The 18,666-nt window shown below is 50.2% G+C and overlaps 1 protein-coding gene across 1 annotated transcript in view; it reads right to left on the reverse strand.

Moving 5' to 3' along the window:
- LOC121870677 overlaps positions 1-14,433 on the reverse strand; it is a 34,469-nt gene extending 20,036 nt beyond the window's left edge. The window contains exon 1 of the mRNA XM_042372608.1: positions 14,312-14,433. Within this exon, the coding sequence (XP_042228542.1) occupies positions 14,312-14,338 (27 nt within the window). The 5' untranslated portion in view covers positions 14,339-14,433. The remainder of the gene's footprint in view (positions 1-14,311) is intronic.
- Between the last annotated feature and the right edge of the window lie 4,233 nt (positions 14,434-18,666).

Raw genomic sequence — 18,666 nt, forward strand, 5'->3', positions numbered from 1 at the left:
AAATATATCTCATAATCTCACCAAAAATAAATAAATTGTAATCCTCTCCTACTGTCAGCTTTCAGTGGCCGTCAGCCAGAGCTTCTTAACTAGATATAGATGAGCAATTAACAAAATATAAGCGTCAGGCGATGATACAAAACTTATTGGTTCTTAGGTACATAAATTATCCTGTATTGATGATGTGTTACTGATCGAGGCTACTTGTGTTACTGATCGAGGCTACTTGTGTTACTGATCGAGGCTACTTGTGTTACTGATCGAGGCTACTTGTGTTACTGATCGAGGCTACTTGTGTTACTGATCGAGGCTACTTGTATTTACTGATCCCAAGGAGCTACTTGTGTTACTGATCCGAGGCTACTTGTGTTACTGATCAGGGCTACTTGTGTTACTGATCGAGGAGCTACTTGTATTTACTGATCAGGAGCTACTTGTGTTACTGATCGAGGCTACTTGTGTTACTGATCAAGGCTACTTGTGTTACTGATCGAGGCTACTTGTGTTTATCTCCTCTCCTTCGTCCTGTGTTCTTCTTTCCCTCCTACTGTATTACCTCCCTCCTCTTACCCCCCCCCACCACCGTCACCTCACACAATAGTTTAAGGTCTCGTCTGACTCATAACTCCCCCTGTGGTGGGTAGATAATGTAGCACAGTATAACAGAGGCTACATCACTGGCTGTCTGGGGCTACACCATTATCCTGCCGTGTGGTGGGGAGGGGTGTGGGGTGATGTATTGGGGGAATGGGAGGAGGGTTATTGAAGATGGGGTGAGAGGGGGGGGTGGTGATGTATCTGGTGGGGGTCGAGGAGTTTGTCATGTACACCTGCTAGTTGTCCTCAGGTAAGTGGCTCTCAGGTGGGTCGTTAATTAACCACGAGAGATGAGTTACCTGCCTGCTGGACCTCTCAGTGAGTGAGTTACACCCTACACGGTTCTTGAGTAACGTCTTGTGTGTGGTAACTCCTGAAGGGGGAGTGATGAAGGTCTCGTGATGCTGGTGCTCTGTATATGATTCTGGTCACCTAACCTAGCATAACCTAACCTAACCTAACCTAACCTAGCATAACCTAACCTAACCTAACCTAACCTAGCATAACCTAACCTAACCTTCATCAATCTATCAACACCACTTTCTTCTTCACCAGGTGTGTACAGGTATGGTGATGGCAATATCGCAGGTGTGTACAGGTGTGGTAGGTGACTGGGTGTTGCAGGTCGCCGCCACATCCCAGGTAGAATTCCTAACCTAACCTTGATAATTCCTAACCTAACCATCCACTGTTGATTACTGTAGCAGGAGTATGGTAGGAATGTTACCTGGTCAGAGCCTCAGGTGTGCTAGTGGCGATGATCAGGGTGGGCAGCATACACCTGGGCATCACCTCCCCGACAGGTAGGTGAGGTCAGGGGGAAGGGGTAGTGAGGGGGTTAGGTGAAGTGAGAGAGAGAGAGAGAGCGAGCGCCACACCACCACTTGAATTGATAGTTAGTGATGTCTATATACGGTTCACAGTGTCCTTATTCATACACTCAACTCAGCTGTGTGAGTCTGTGTTTACGTTTAGCACGTACACACACACACACACACGTACACACACACACACACACACACACACACACACACACACACACGTACACACACACACACACACACACACACACACGTACACACACACACACACGCACACACACACACACACACACGTACACACACACACACACACACACACACACACACACACACGCATGTAGCCAGGAAATAACTCTAAGGACGATGGTTTAATCTTAGTTCTCCTCCCTCCTCTCATCCTCCCTCTCCTTCCTTCTCCTCTCTTCTTTCTTCTCCCCTTCCTCCACCATCCCCCATTCCTCCTCCTCCTCTCCCTCCTTCATCTCCCTCATTCTTCTTCTCCATAAAATTATTCACCTGTGTTAACTCCACGAGACAGAGGCAACTGGTCAACACACTAAACACCTTTTGTCTCTTTACTGTGGTGTTTTATGGCGCCGCAACAGTAGTTAACACTTACTCAAGGACGACCTGATTCTCTGGCCTAACCTAACCTAACCTAACCTAACCTATACACACTTGAGTGATGGAGAGAAAACTGACCTTTAAGCCACACACGATGACCCAGACACGAACATGACCAGCCTTTAATTTTTTTTATCTGTGTTGACTTCTGACCCTCCTCTGACCCCTTCCTCCCCCCCTGACCCCTTCCTCTCCTGACCCCTTCCCTCCCCTGACCCCTTCCTCCTGACCCCTTCCTCCCCCTGACCTCCCTTCTCCTCCTCCTGACCCCTTCCCTCCCCTCGACCCCTTCCTCCCCCTGACCCTTTCCCCCTGACCCCTTCTCTCCTCCCCCTGACCTCCCTTCCTCCCCCCTGACTCCTTCCCCCTGACCCTTCCTCCTCCCCTGACCCCTTCCCTCCCCCCCGACCCCTTCCTCCCCCTGACCCTTCCCCTCCCTCCCCCTCGTCCGTGACCTTGACCTCTTGGCTTTATCCTGCATCTAACACACGATTTATTCACGTATTGTTTAAAGTTTTGTGCTGTTGAATTAATTTTTCTGCTTAGTTTCTTCTATATCTTTTATTTATTTTATTTATTTGTTTATTTTATTTTGTTTATTTTATTTTGTTTGTTGTATTTATTTATTTTTGGTTATATCGTTTAGTTAGGAGTTGCGATTATGGGTTGTTGGATAGATAGACGTACAAATAGACGCAGACAAACAGGTAGACACAGGAGTAGACGGACAGACACAATTAGACAGAGACGGACAGAACAGCGACTATATGATTGTTTGATTTCGTGATGTTAAATTAGCATAAAAATGGGGGAGTAAGGAGTGTTAAAATAGTGAGGCATTTCACCTTCTCTCAATTTCCTCCTGAGGGTGAACCTTATGTCCAGGAGGCTACGAGTGAGGGAGGAGTAGGGAGGGGATGGGGAGATGAGGGCAGGGAGGAAGGGAGAGATGTAGTATGAAGATAGGAGGAGATCGGGTGTTTGTGTGTGTGTGTGTGTGTGTTTTATCCATCACTGATAAATCTCACTGTGAAGAAGGCTGGGGGAGAGGGAAGGTTGAGGTAGTGGGGAGGGATGCACATGCAGTAAAATAGTAGTGGTGGTGTGTTATGTTGGAATGAGGTTCGTGAGGTTGGTTTTCAATCCTCTCCCCCTCCCTCCCTCTTTATTCTTTTCTTTCTCCTCCTCTCCCTCCCTCCTCTTTATTCTTCCTCCCTCCCCCTCCCTCCTTCTTTTATTCTCCTCCTCCTCTCCCCCTCCCCTCTTTTTATTCTTTCCTCCTCCTCTCCCCTCCTCTTTTATTCTCCTTTCCTCCTCTCTCCTCCCTCCTCTCTTTATTCTTCCTCCTCCTCTCCCCCCCTCCTCCTCTTTATTCTTCCTCCTCTCCCTCCCTCCTCTTTTATTCTTCTCCTCTCTCCAACTTCCTCACCTCTTTCCTTATCTCTCCCTCTCCTGTCCCTCACCCTCCTCCTCACTCCCTTCCTCCTCACCTCATCCCTCCTCACCCTCATCCCTCCCCTGTCTCTTCCTTATCCCTCCCTCCTACCCCTCACTCCTCCTCTTCTTGGTCCAGGCACAGGTGATATTCTAAGTGTGTTGCCTCACCTGTGTCTCTCCGTTACAACAACAACACAACACAACACAACATTGTCCATAATCTTCTCACGATATACGAATAAAGTTATAAGTATTTTGTTGTGGTTTAAAGGTTGTGTTGTGATCCAGAAGGTCAGGTCAGGTGCAGCTCACAGTGACGAGGTAAACACAGTGAGGCTTGTTGTGTTAACTATTGCGGGAGGGTGACTGACTGGCTGGCTGGATGGATTGGGTGGGTGGGTCGGTGGATGTGTGAATGGATGAGTGGTTGGGTGGGTGGGTGGCAACAGTTACCGCACACAAAGAAACATTCATAATTGTCGAGAAAAATGGTAATTCTGTTTTTGTTGTGTACAGAGAGTGGAGGACGCGGCCTTGTACAGGGGGGGGGACCATGAGTTCTGGCCCTCACAAGGTCCTTAGGGCCAGGTGAGGCCATGGAAGGTAATGATCAGTTTACTGTTCAAGGTTTGTTAAATTCAGTGTTATGAATGATAATCGCTCTCAATCCCTTTCCCCTCTACCACGACAGCAACTCCAGAGCGAGTGATGATTAGCGCCTGGCGTTCTAGTCCACCTTACAGTAGTGTTGCGCTGGTGGACACTTCTCGCCTGACGAACGTACGCCCGTCTCCCCCACCCCCCCTACACCGACACTCGTACATGGTTTAAACGCCATTGATCATACGTACTGAACCTCTGTACACACACGCACACACGCACGCACACACGCACGCACACACGCACACATACACACATACCGTCGTATAATAATCAATAACTTTAACTACCATAACAGTGATGATAACATTTGAAGTTCTCCATCGAGTCATTTCAAAGTCAAATTGAAAAGAAAGAAGACAGATTTTACCCCCGGAGTCGATATGAATAATAAAACCTTATTTACATCAGATTTTCCAGATATCCTTCAACACAGATCCCAGTATAGGAACTGCTGCTTCGTCTGACAGGGTGTGGTGTTAGCTGACAGGGTGTGGTGTTAGCTGACAGGGTGTGGTGTTAGCTTGGCAGGGTGTGGTGTTAGCTGACAGGGTGTGGTGTTAGCTGACAGGGTGTGGTGTTAGCTGACAGGGTGTGGTGTTAGCTTGGCAGGGTGTGGTGTTAGCTGACAGGGTGTGGTGTTAGCTGACAGGGTGTGGTGTTAGCTGACAGGGTGTGGCTTGGGTAACAAGGACCTGGTAGCCATGAACCTGTAGGAGGTCTCTGTCAACGTGGTGCCCTTCACTGGTCTCTCCATAGAAGATGTCGCCGAGAAGCGTGTTGCCCCGCCCCGCCCCCTGCCTCGCCTCACCCCGCCCTCACCTCTGCCTCCGCCCCCGCCTCGCCCCGCCTCGCCCCGCCCGCTTTTATTTTATTTATTTATTTATTTATTTTATTTTAATTTTTTTAGAAGGAAGAAGGGGGTGTACTTAGTTACGTTCAGACATTAGTGTTATGTAATAATAATAATAATAATTAACGGTTTATTGAGAAAGTTCAGCAGCCCGAAAGGTGAAAATATACATTAGACAAAAATGACTTATTACATACAAAGACATGGGGTGGGTGGGTCGTTTAACAAAAGCTTTCATACTGAAAGAAGGAACAATGAAATGAACAAATTATTATAGTTTACAGTTGATGGCCCGGGCTGGTCTCTTGCCATGGTGTGTGTGTGTGTGTGTGTGTGTGTGTGTGTGTACACACACACACACACTAACGGCTTATTGAAAAGAGCTTGCAGCCAGAAGGCTGAAAAATATACAGTTACATATTTGGGGAATGGGTTACGAGTTACAAATAATATACAAGTAACATAAGTGACAATAAATAAGACATATAATAATCTTATGGGGATCAGCTCAAATCATGTTCATTTCAACATAGTGACAGTGTAGGAGCAGTGTTTACTGGGGAGTGAATACACTGATTTATTACATGTTATTGATACTTTACAATGGTTGGGACTGGGCTGTTCTATAGTGTGTGTGTGTGTGTGTGTGTGTGTGTGTGTGTGTGTGTGTGTGTGTGTGTGTGTTTTAGGGTGTAGGTAGAAGTCTGTGAGTTCAAGGTGAAGTGGGGGTCACACAGACACACACACACACACCGCTATAAAAGATAAGATTCACCTGTATATAGATAACGTGTACACCTCTTAATTACAGTTACCATGAAAACACCTGTAGCAACACAAACTCTCTAATCAGGAGTTTATCTTAGGACACGACATGACCCTCAGGACATTGACTCTACAGCTACATGCGACTACAAATGTCCTGGTTAACTGTAGTGTGTGTCAGGGGGGGGAGGAGGAGGGGGTACGGGAGGTTATTGTACTACACCAAGAGGGGAGGGAGGGTCGAGGAGGGTCCCTACTCCTGCAGCAGGGGTCGACAGATGATGAGGTCGTCTTCTAGTTTATGGTGGTGTAGATCTGTATCGTTTGGTCTGCCATGTAGCGGCACCGTAGGAGGGGGTGAAGGAGGGCTTGGGAAGGAAGGGTTAAAAGGAGGAGGAAAGAAGGTGGGCTTGGAGGGAGTTAGGAGAAGGAGGGAAGGGTTAGGTTAGGTGATCGAAGACTCCCTGTACACCTGTGTTAATTAGTAATAGTTTACCTGTGTGTGTTTATTAGCACTGCAGGTAGACGAGGAACAGGTATAGTGAAATCTCCATATAACGGACACTATGGAGAGGATAGTCCGTCCTATTAAAGGTCCGTTAGATGTGAAACCTCTCTGTAACGGATTGTATGACGAGAGAAGTCCGTTATATTAAGGTTTCACTATAATAACAAAATATGTCTTTTATTTATCTCTTTTATTCAATATTTTATTTACTTACAAGTTAATAAAGTCAAACAAAAGGTAAACAGGTCGTAGTGGTCACCTTGTTTAGTATTATCACATCAACACCAGGTAGGACAGGTAACTTGGCTAGGTAATTAGAGAGAGAGAGAGGTACTTACTCAGTCCAGGTGAGGGGCAGGTGAGGTGGCCCGTGTACTTACCTGTATGGAAAGAGAGATTGATTTTAATACAATGATCATGGTGTTAAATTTGTTCATATAGTAAGTAGGTGTAATGATGATGATGATGATGATGATGAGTTGGAGAACGTACGTGTGTGTGTGTGTGTGTGTGTGTGTGTGTGTGTGTGTGTGTGTGTGTGTGTGTGTGTGTGTGTGTGTGTGTGTGTGTGTGTGTGTGTGTGTGTGTGTGTAGACATCAGAGTACCATTGCCTACCACCACACCACCACCCACAGCACCACCACCACCCACCACACACACTTGGCCCCCACAGTGAATCTCTCCTCTTGTTACACGACCGGAATTATTATCAAGGTCTTAAATTGTTGTGTGTGTGTGTGTGTGTGTGTGAGCTGGTCAGTAACTGGTTGTGTGGTGTTGGGGTGAGTAGGTTAGGTTGGTTATGCATGTAAACTAGATTAGGTGATGGTTAGGTCACGAGGTTAGGTTGGTTGATGCAAGCGACCATCAAGAGATACCTCCTTCCCCACTCCTCCTTGTCCCCCTCCTTGCCCCCTCCTTCCCTCCTCCTTGCCCTCTCCTTGCCCCTCCTCCTTCCCTCCTCCTTGCTTCCTCCTCCCCCAGTGAGGTACCTGAATGGATGCAGGGGTAAATAGTTTAGCCTTGGTGAATCCAGGATTATAAATTTACTTGACAGGTAATGTAGCCAGGTGAAGGTATAAGAGCTAATCATGTAGGCAGGTGTGGTGGTGGGCACTACTGTACACACCTGAGGAGGAGGAAGGTGGGGTACTGGAGGTGAACTTGTGTGGTGTTGCTGTGGTGCTGTGGTGGTGTTGCTGTGGTGGTGGTGTTGCTGTGGTGGTGTTGCTGTGGTGGTGTTGCTGTGGGGTGTGTGGTGCTGTATGAGGCTGTGTGGTCGTGATATGGTGGTCTATGGTGGTTAGGTTAGGTTTGTTGTATTAACTGATAACAAAGCCAGGGGTCACTCTTATCTCAAGGGTGACGTGGCGGTGTTGGAGGAGGAGGTTCAAGAGGGAACTTTCACTCGTCCTTGTGAGTCTGTGCCTTAATCTAACCCCTTGAGTAGGACCCTCCTCCCTCAGGCTCTTGACGGCCACGACCTCAACCTCAGGCCCTTCGTCAGGAGTCCTTAGGTCACCCCCCACCGGATCCTCCTCCTCCTCCTGCTGGTGGTACAACAACCTGAAGATGTCTTTGTCCAACAGGAGGCCTGGGTGATGTCCTTAACACCAGGTGAGTGGCGTCTGAGTAAGCGTCTGTCCGGAAGCTTAGACTGACCCTAGATTAGCTGATGTTTGTTTAAGACAGGTATAACACATTGACTACAGGTAAATCACTCAAAAGGTAAATCACTCAACAGGTAAATCACTCAACAGGTAAATCACTCAACAGGTAAATCACTCAACAGGTAAATCACTCAACAGGTAAATCACTTAACAGCTAAATCACTTAAGTATAGTAATGACCCAACCATCATCACTTCTCATATTGTCTCATCACACACCTGCCAACGTAAACACCACAACAGATCATTAAAAGATTAATCCTTCCTTTCTACCTGTAATTACCATTTAACCCTTTCATCCTACCTGTAATTACCATTTAATCCTCCTTTCCTACCTGTAATTACCATTTAACCCTTTCATCCTACCTGTAATTACCATAAGACATGTGTTACCTCTTGTGAAGTGAATAGCAAGGATGACACTCGACTGAAGAGCACACCTGAGAGTCATTATGAACAGGTGAGTGTTGGCTTTGTGGTGTCTGAACGTGTCTCAGTCCGCTGTTCATGTCGTCTTTGTGAGGGCGGCAGACTGGGTTGTGATCTAAACTGGAAATATATTTTATCTCACTGTGGTACCTTGTCTAATCCCTTGCCCATCTATCCACTCACCCTGCCTACCCCAACCCTGCCCACCTACCCTACTCACCCTGCCCACCTACCCCACTCCCCCCCACCCTGCCCACCTACTCACCCTGCCCCACCACCCCACACTCACCCTGCCCACCTACTCACCCTGCCCCTACTCACCTGCCCACCTACTCACCCTACCCTACTCACCCTGCCCACCTGCCCTCTCACCTACTCACCCCTACCCCTACTCACCCTGCCCACCTCTCACCCCACACTCACCTACCCCACCTACTCACCCCTACCCTTACTCACCCCTGCCCACCCCCCTACTCACCCCTGCCCACCTACCCCTACTCACCCCTCCCACCCCACCCCTACTCACCTGCCCACCACTCACCTGCCCCACTCACCCACACCCCACTCACCCACCACCCCCCTACCCCTACTCCACCCCTACCCACTCACCCCTGCCCACCACTCACCTCCCCTACTCACCTGCCCACCTACTCACCCCTACCCTACTCACCCTGCCCACCTACCCACTCCACCCTGCTCACCCCTACCCCTACTCACCCTCACCTACTCACCTCCCCTACCACCCTGCCCACCTACTCACCCACCCCTACTCTGCCCACCTACCCCACCTCACCTCACCTACTCACCCTGCCCCACCCATACTCACCCTCTCACCCCTACCCCTACTCACCCTGCCCACCTACTCACCCTACTCCACCCTACCCTACTCACCCCTGCCCACCCCACCCCTACTCCACCCTACTCACCCCTACCCCTACTCCCACCCACCTACCCCTACTCACCCCTACTCACCCTACTCACCCTACCCCTACTCACCCTGCCCACCACCCCACTCACCCCTCTCCCACCTCACCCTGCTCACCCTGCCCTACTCACCCTGCCCACCACCCCTACTCACCCCTACTCACCCTACCCCTACTCACCCCTACCCCCCTACTCACCCTCCCACCTACCCCACTCACCCCACTCCCCCCACACCACCCCACCACCCACTCACCACCCCCCACCCACTCCCCTACCCTACTCCCCCTCTCACCTCGTCTCTGCTAAATTGGTGTGGTACAGAGGTGTTGGTGGGGCTGACGAGGATGAACACACACACACACACACACACACACACACACCACTATAGGCTATAAAACCAAACACTTGTACCTTCCTCCTTCTCCCCCTCCCCTCCTTCCCCTCCCTCCTTCTCCCCCCCCTCCCCTCCTTCTCCTCCTTCTCCCTCTCCCTTCCTCCTGTCGTACTGTATCAACCTGGCCTCAGTGCTGTATGAAAGTTTAGGTCGGGATGACTGGCAGTTCGCTGGGGCCTCATCTCTCCCCTCCCTCCCTCCCTCCCCTCCTCCTCCCCTCCCCTCCCCTCCCTCCTCCCTCTTCCTCTCTCCCTTGAACACCTTGTATTATATATCCTCTGACAGGTAATCGGTGGACTAATTACCTCTCATTATATACAGACGTTTTATGTGGTCTAACCCTTTAATAAACACCACCCATCACCCCCCCTACCTTCTCCCCCACCACCTACCCCAGACCACCACCTACCCTCATCAATTAACCCCCCCACACATAGGTTAGAAGTAAACAAACCCAACACACACGCACGCACACACACACGCACACACACACACACACACACACACACACACACACACACACACACACACACACACACACACACACACACACACACATATTTACCATCGTCTCATAAGCTACACACCACAAGCACCTCGGTCCAAACTTTCCTTCCTCCGTTGTCAATATAGGGAACACTTTTAACAATATCAAGATACATGGGAGGAAGAATAAACATGATTGTTGGAAGGGTAAAAAGAAAAAATGCACTTAGCACTTTCTTGCCCCCAACACGAGAAAGTTCCCCACCCCACCCCCCACCCAACAGGTGACAGTACCAATAGGAAGTAACTGATATGACAAAATAAATAACAAATATTTATAAAGTCTTCTCTCTCTACTGGGAACAACATTGACTCTAGAATTAACGTATCTTATTATGTTGAAAAAGGCGTTTGTTAAGTTAGTGAGTTTGTAAATATGTAGGAATTGGTGGAGGTGAGGTTAGGGTTTGGTTAGGTTAGGTTAGGAGTCTCCAGTTCTCTTTATTATCACCTGTGTTTTGGGGTGACGTGTACCTGGGCGTCATAATTAACAACAGCAAGTGCACACATGATTTCACAGTACACAGAGACACGCGCACACAGCATCAGAAGACAGTCACGTATGTCAACATTTAGTGTGTGTGTGTGTATCAAGACACTACGAGCTGCCTTCTGTATGTATAACCACGCTAGATGTATGTATGTACAGTATAATCTGTTCTCAACGGTGTGTGTGTGTGTGTGTGCTAGTTCACGCCAACACTCGTCCTTTCCTGACTTGACTGATCATGTCTAGTGTGTGTGGGATGGGTAGTGAGGTACAGGTATATACTGAGTCTCTCTCACCTGTGTCTACCTGACGAACTTTAATTAAGCGACCGTACAGGTGAGTTATAAACCGTGAGGGGCATTAACTAGAGGTCGTTAACAACAGATAGTTTAGGTGTTGGCCGCCAGGTGACAGGTGTTGGCCGCCAGGTGTCAGGTGTTGGCCGACAGGTGTCAGGTGTTGGCCCCCAGATGTTAGGTGCTGGTCGCCAGGTGTTAGATGGCAGGTGCTGGCCGTCAGGTGTTGGCTGCCAGGTGTCAGGTGTTGGCAGCCAGGTGTTAGGTGTTGGCCGCCAGGTGTTAGATGGCAGGTGCTGGCCGCCAGGTGTCAGGTGTTGGCCGCCAGGTGTCAGGTGTCGTTAACATCAACACTGAGTTAGTGAAATGTGGATGGTGGCGACCCTAGAGTTATATACTGTCGCGGCCAGACCTTGTGTACTGTCGCGGCCAGACCTTGTGTACTGTATAACGTGTTGTATTATTGTTGTTGTATTATATTGTATAACTTGTTTTGTTATTGCATATATATTGAATACCCACTAATTACCTCCACCCACTAATTACCTCCACCCACTAATTACCTCCACCTACTAATTACCTCCACCTACTAATTACCTCCACCCACCAATTACCTCCACCCACCAATTACCTCCACCTACTAATTACCTCCACCTACTAATTACCTCCACCCACCAATTACCTCCACCTACTAATTACCTCCACCCACCAATTACCTCCACTCACTAATTACCTCCACCTTCAGTGTTTACTTCCATCTTTGTGTGGTAGGGAAGCATCGGTACACCCAGGTGAGTTCCCACGCCATCCAGGTATATTCCCACGCCAACTTCCCGCGGCTGCACGCCCTCTTGCTACCTGTGATTACCTGGTGACCCCCTGTAGCGGACACATACATACATATACACACTCACTCCTTCTCTCTCTCACACACACACACACATCTGGTACAAGTCTCTAGTATTCAACACAGTCACATGTTCATACGGTCGTATATACATATATGGACGCGCGTATTATTAACCACCCCTGCTGTCAGATGTGTTACTGACTCGATCCCTTACTAAACCCGGAAGATATACTCAGTGTGAGGTATTGAACTGTTAAGAGATTAATATATCTTTATGACATAGGAACAATTTGACGAGGAATTCTATATTATCGTGTCTTTGGGGATTTTTTATAAGATAGATTAATGATAGAAAAATATATAGTTTTACTTTTGTTTGGAAATGCTAACCCGGTAACAGTCTCTATGCAGTACGATAACTTGGGTAGGGTCTGGTTGTCTGGCAGCGTCTTCCCTCGTGTCGCAGCGCATCTTCTAAGGATAGGGCTGAATAGCGCTGGCGGGCGTATGTGTTAAGTTTTTGCCATTCTTAACAATTCTCTTTTATTATCAACCTTCCTCCCTCACCCTCCCCTCATTTCCCCCCCCTCCCCTCACCCCCTCCTCACTACCTCCTCCAGGGCCCCCTCACCCCCAGAATTGCCGCAGCATACGCAAGTTGTTGGTCTCGCACGCTCAGGGACACATCGTACAAAAAGCAATAAATTAACGTACACAGTCTCATCTTCTAAACCAGGAACTCTACACACACACACGCTATGTACATCGTTATTACATGCACACACCTACACTAAAACATGCACACACACTTTAAAACACACTCACAAGACCACGCACACCGTTAACACGTATACTCACACACTCAAGGCGTTCATTATGTGTTGGCTGACGGGCAAGAGGCTCCGTTTAAGTTTCTTGTCTGCTTTAGTTTGTTCCACTGGCGAGAATTACTTTTATTTGGTGATAATAAATGTGTAGTTTGGCCTCAGTGAAGTGTGTTTGTTTATTTTTATAGGAGTGTTTGTGGTTGACTTAGTTTGTTTAGTGATGGTCAGGTGGTGTGAGAAGCCTGACCTGACCTGACCTGACCTGACCTAATCTCTGTACTATGGCAGAATGCTATCACCAAGACCTTACTCATTACACACACACAGAGAGAGAGAGAGAGAGAGAGAGAGAGAGAGAGAGAGAGAGAGAGACTGTTCCCTGCAAGACTCTCACTTTCAACGTGGGACATCAGCAGACTGCACGAGCCATCCCCCACCCCACCCCTCAGTCATATTACACTCCCCTTCCTCCCCACCCCACCCATTCCCCCCGTCATCTCCCCCGTCTCTCAATTCCTTCCTCCTTCTCCGCCCATTCCTCACCCTTCCCAATTATTCCCTTTCCCCCTCCTTCCCCTCTTCCCCTCCTTTCCCCTCTTCCCTCCTCCTCCTCCTCCCAACACGTCGTCCTCCTCACCATCCCAGACGTGTTTACAACTCGCCTCCTCCTCCTCCTCTCGTCTGCCATCATCATCATCTTTGTTTACATAGCATTTCTCTCTCTCTCTCTCTCTCTCTCTCTCTCTCTCTCTCTCTCTCTCTCAACACTCTCAATAATAAAACATCCTGCATCTCTCTGCCACAAATCTCACATGCCCCCACACTTGTCATGCCCCTCACGCCCTCACTTGTCATGCCCTCACGCCCTCCTTGTCATGCCCCTCACGCCCCTCACTTGTCATGCCCCTCACTTGTCATGCCTTCACGCCCCTCACTTGTCATGCCCTCACGCCCCTCACTTGTCATGCCCCTCACTTGTCATGCCCCTCACGCCCTCACTGTCTGTCCTGCCCTCACTTGCTGCCTCACTTGTCATGCCCCTCACTTGTCATGCCTTCCTCAGTAACACTTGTCCCACTCCTGTCGTGTTTGTATGTCATCTCGGCTTGTACAGAACAGGAAATGAGGAGGAAGAAGAAAAAGAAGAAGAGGAGGACGAAGGAGAAGAAGAGGGCAAGAAGAACAAGAGGAAGAAGAAAAGGAGGAGGAAGAAGAAGAGGGCAACAAGAGGAGGAAGAAGAAAAGGAAGAAGAGGAGGACGAAGGAGAAGAAGAGGGCAAGAAGAACAAGAGGAAGAGGAGGAAGGAGAAGAAGGAGGCAAGAAGATGAGAAGATCCCAACTAAAAATTTGAAGAAAAAAAAATTGTTCACTGATCACTTTCTTGTTCAGCGTTGAAATCTTGTTGTTGTTGTTCATCATCAGTGTTCACAAGTACACTAGGATGGATACAGCTTAGTGACACATACACTGGAACGGACACATTTAAGTAACACAGTGGACACATCCCCATATGAAGTTAATACCGCAGAAGGGAGACACACAGACAGACAGACAGACAGACACAGACAGACACAGACAGACAGACAGACAGACAGACACAGACAGACAGAAAGACTCACTATGAAACAGAGGCCTAATATCCTCATTGCAGACGTTGACGAAGGCGGTGAAGGAGTGATGAGTCGTGGGGTCGCCGGGAGACTCCTTGTTAGTCACACACACACAGAGCCGAGACCTGATGCCCAATGAGGCTGTCGGGACCCAGGCTGGGAGGTCATGTTGGGTAGGGGGCGATGGTGGTGGGGGAGGGAGGGGTGGTGGGGGGTCAGGAGGGGTGGTGGGGGTCAGGGAGGGGTGGAGGTGGAGTGAGGGGTTTAGGGAGGTGGAGGTGAGTGAGGGGTTAGGGGAGGGTGGAGGGGAGGGGAGAGGGGGGTTATGGAGGGTAGAGGGGAGAGAGGACGGTGTTGGGGTGAGTTGAGAAAGGTGGAGGGGAGGTAGGCTGGGACAAGAAGGGGAGGAGGGAGAGAAAGGGATGGATGGAGAAAGAGAAGAGGGATGATTACGTAGGTAGGGAGGGGAAGGATGGGTAGGATAGATGAGTAGGATGAGTGTAGGATGGGAGTGTCTTAATCCTCACAGGTAGACGGTGTCACTTACTCACCTGTATGGTAATTAAACTCATCTAATTACCTTCAGAAAACTCAATCTCTTCCTTAACCCAAAACAACAGGAATATTTTGTTATATTTTCCTGAAGGTTAAAAAAAAGTTGGTCATTTTTAACCTTGAAGACGCGATTGGGCGGTGGGTGGTATTGTCTGACCGGGGTGTGTGGAATGGGCGGAGAGTAGAGTGCCTAGTGAGGGAGGGGAGTGAGGGAGGGAGGGACTAGGCAGACTGAAAGGGCCGACTCTCACTGGCTGAAACTTCTACACTACAACCTTTTGGCACCTCCCCCACACACTCCTGCCCCTCCCTCCCTCATTCAGCCCCTCACCCCCAGGTCATTTCTCTCTCTCTCTCTCTCTCTCTCTCTCAGCTGATGATATGAGACGTCAAGTGTTGTTCCCTGGCCCTCTGCCTCAGGTGCGCCAGGAATGTGCTCTACCATCCTAGACCATGTCCCCCACCTACTGCCACGCCCACCTCTCCCTCCCAGACACGCCCCTCTCCCTCCCAGACACGCCCTTCTCTCTCAGACACGCCTCCTCCTCTCAGCCACGCCTCCCAACCACGCCTCGCCTCTCCCCCTAGCCACGCCTCTCCCCAGTAAGGACCTCCACGCCCATTAATGTATGTAGAAAGTTTGGGCAACATCTACACCCTGGTCTTGTTGTTCATGTATTGCGACCTCTCTCATTCTTCCCTTTTCCTTCCTTCCTATTTCCTCTCTTCCTTTCTCTTTCCTCTTTCTTCCTTTCTTCCTCTTTCTTCCACTTAGTTTAAACCTTATAAAACACACACACTCTTCTCCTCGCACTCTTCTCCTCCCACTCTTCTCCTCCCACTCTTCTCCTCCCACTCTTCTCCTCCCACTCCTCTCCTCCCACTCTGAGGTGACTCGAGAGGCTGATACGGGACCGACAGGATCGTCCACAGATGTTGCACGCGTGGAGGGCTACATATAGTGCGGGAGGGGCGGCGGTAAGCGTCTTCTCCCTTTCTCTTCTTCTGCTTCCCCTTCTCCTTCTTCTCCTCTTTCCTCCTCTTCTTCTTACCTCCTCCTCACTCCCCACCTCCTCACCCCCCCACCTCCTCACCTCCACCTCCCTCACCCCACATCCTCCCCCCCACCTCCCACCCCCACCCCCCCCACCTCCTCACCCCCCCCCCACCTCCCCACCCCACCTCCTCCCCCCACCCCTCACCCCCACCTCCTCACCCCACCTCCCCCCACCCTCACACCCCACCTCCTCACCCCCCACCTCCCTCACCCCCCCCCCCACCTCCTCCCACCTCCTCACCCCTCCTCACCCCCCACCTCCTCCCCACCCCACCTCCCCTCCTCCCTCCCTCCTCCTCACCTCCCCCCTCCTCCCTCCCTCCTCCTCTCCTCCCCCCCCCTCTCCTCCCCCCCATTCCTCCCCCCATTCCTCCTCTCCTTCCTCCTCCTCACCCCCCACCTCCTCCTCCCTCACCTCCCCCCCCCATCTCCCCCACCTCCCTCCTCCTCCCCTCCTCCTCCCCTCCTCACCTCCCCCTCCTCCTCACCCCTCCTCACCTCATACATTACCTGTCTCACACCTGACCACTAGAGCCAATCACAGCCGAGATTAACCCCAGGGCCTTACTACTCACCTGTAATTACCTGCCGTCATCCCCCCAACAACCATTAATTAGCTCAGGTGACGTAGGGCGTAAAAAATAAATAATAAAATTACTTAATGTTACAGTTTTGTACTCGTGTTTCAGCTCTCTCTCTCTCTCTCTCTCTCTCTCTCTCTCTCTCGTTGTAAGTTAGTTGTTAAATTTAACTCTAGGTTAGTTTAGGTTGGCACTATGAGGTCAAGTAATGCCCTCAAGCTGGCTAGGCATCAGTAGGGCTCATGTCCCTCTGTGGCACTTTCACCCCCCCTCCCATTACCCCTACCTCGTCTCTCATTTCTCCCTCCCCTTACGCCTCCCCTTCCCCCTCCCTTACACTCCCCTTACACCTCCCCCTTACACCTATCTATCTGTCCTGAATAATCTATATCTTTATGTCAGGTAGAGATATGTATGTATGTATGTATGTATGTATGTATTAATGACGTCACAGATATAGTTTCCCCTTCCATCCCCTCTCCTGCCCCCAACCCTCTCCCCCCTCCTCTCCCCCTCCCCCCCATCCCGCATCGTGACATCTGATTGGCTCTGCCCAGCTCATCATTGGTCGACACTTGAGACCTTGAACACGCTCTAGTCTGTCTGTCTGTGTCTGTCTGTCTGTCTGTGTCTGTCTCTGTCTGTCTGTCTGTCTGTCTGTCTGTCTGTGTCTGTCTGTCTGTGTCTGTCTGTGTCTGTCTGTCTGTCCTTTAATATATCACATTAACCTTTATTAACTACATATATACAGGTAAGGTGAGGGGTTTGGTTAATTAGGCATCAGGTGTGGTGAGGGAGAGTGAGGGGTGAGGGAGGGAGGGTGAGGGAGAGTGAGAGGTGAGGGAGGGAGGGAAGGGGTGAGAGGTACGCCAGCGCCGTTAGTCAGTCCATCTGCCACGCTGAGGACCATGAGGGGGGGGAGGGGAGGAGGGGAGGGGGGGGGAGGGGCGGGTGGGTGGGAGAGGGAGAGAGGGGGCGTGGGGGGGGAGAGGAGGAGAGGGTGGTGGTGGTGGGAAGATAGTGGGGGGAAGGTGGAGGAGGGGGGGGTGGGGGGAGAGGGAGGAGAGGGTGGTGGTGGCAGGAAGATAGTGGGGGCGAGGTGGGGGGCGAGGGGGGTGGTGGAGGGGTTGGAGGTAAAAAGTCTTGGTGATTGGTACGCCATGGTTGAGGCGTGGACCAGGGAGGAGGAGGAGGAGGAGGAGGAGAGGAAGACGTAGAGATAGAAGAGGTGAAGAGGAGGAGGGGGAGGTCAGAAGGAGAGAAGAAGAAGTACAAGAGGTTAGGAGGAGGGAATAGAACAGGATAAGAATGTAGGAATAGGAAGAAAGAAAATGAGAAAGAATTGTTGTAGAAGCAGAAGACGAAGTAAAAGGAGGACAGGTAAACACAACACCTGTCTCACCTGTGTTCCTCCGTGAGCGTCTCCTGGTGGGGTAAGGTTCCTCTGGGGGGCTGGGATGATGGTACAGTACTTAACGTGATATAACCCTTAGGGAGTATTTATGCCTTGTCGTGTGTCTGTCTGTCTGTCTGTCTGTCTGTCTGTCTTGTTTCTGTCTGTGTGTAGGGAAACAAGCCACCACACACCCAGAGAGAGAGAGAGAGAGGGGGCGGCGGCAACAGTCACTCCAGCGTCACCCCTCCTTCACCGCCTTCAGGAAACTTTTAATAACCAGCTGCCCGGACACACCACCTGCCGCTGCCTCTGTCCTCCTCCACCTACAGTTGGATGCAAGCCTCCTCTCGGCTTCGGCACCATCACCGCCTGCAGGTAAAAAACAGAAGGTGTTGATGATATTCCTGAAGGTTATGTGACAGGTGAAGGTTGTGGGTCTACCAGGTGTGTGGTGGGGGGGTGCTACTGTGGGGGGGGTGCTACTGTGGGTTGGGTGCGCTACTGTGGGTTGGGTGCTACTGTGGGGGGTGATGGGGAGGACTTGGTGTTAGGGAGACACACACACACACACACACACACATACATACACACACACCTCGTCCTCAGTGACCCCAGGTGAGCATGACACAGCAATAATAACACGACCTCACTTAACCACCTCGACTCCTCTTACACGTGTCTTATCAGTCAATCGTTTATCTGTATATTCCACCTATCATCATTTATTAACCTAACTTGACCCAATCCAGCCTAACCTAACCTAATCTAACCTAAC

The sequence above is a fragment of the Homarus americanus genome, unplaced genomic scaffold (genome assembly GCF_018991925.1).
Source record: "Homarus americanus isolate GMGI-L3 unplaced genomic scaffold, GMGI_Hamer_2.0 scaffold56333, whole genome shotgun sequence".
Taxonomy (NCBI): Eukaryota; Metazoa; Arthropoda; class Malacostraca; order Decapoda; family Nephropidae; genus Homarus; species Homarus americanus.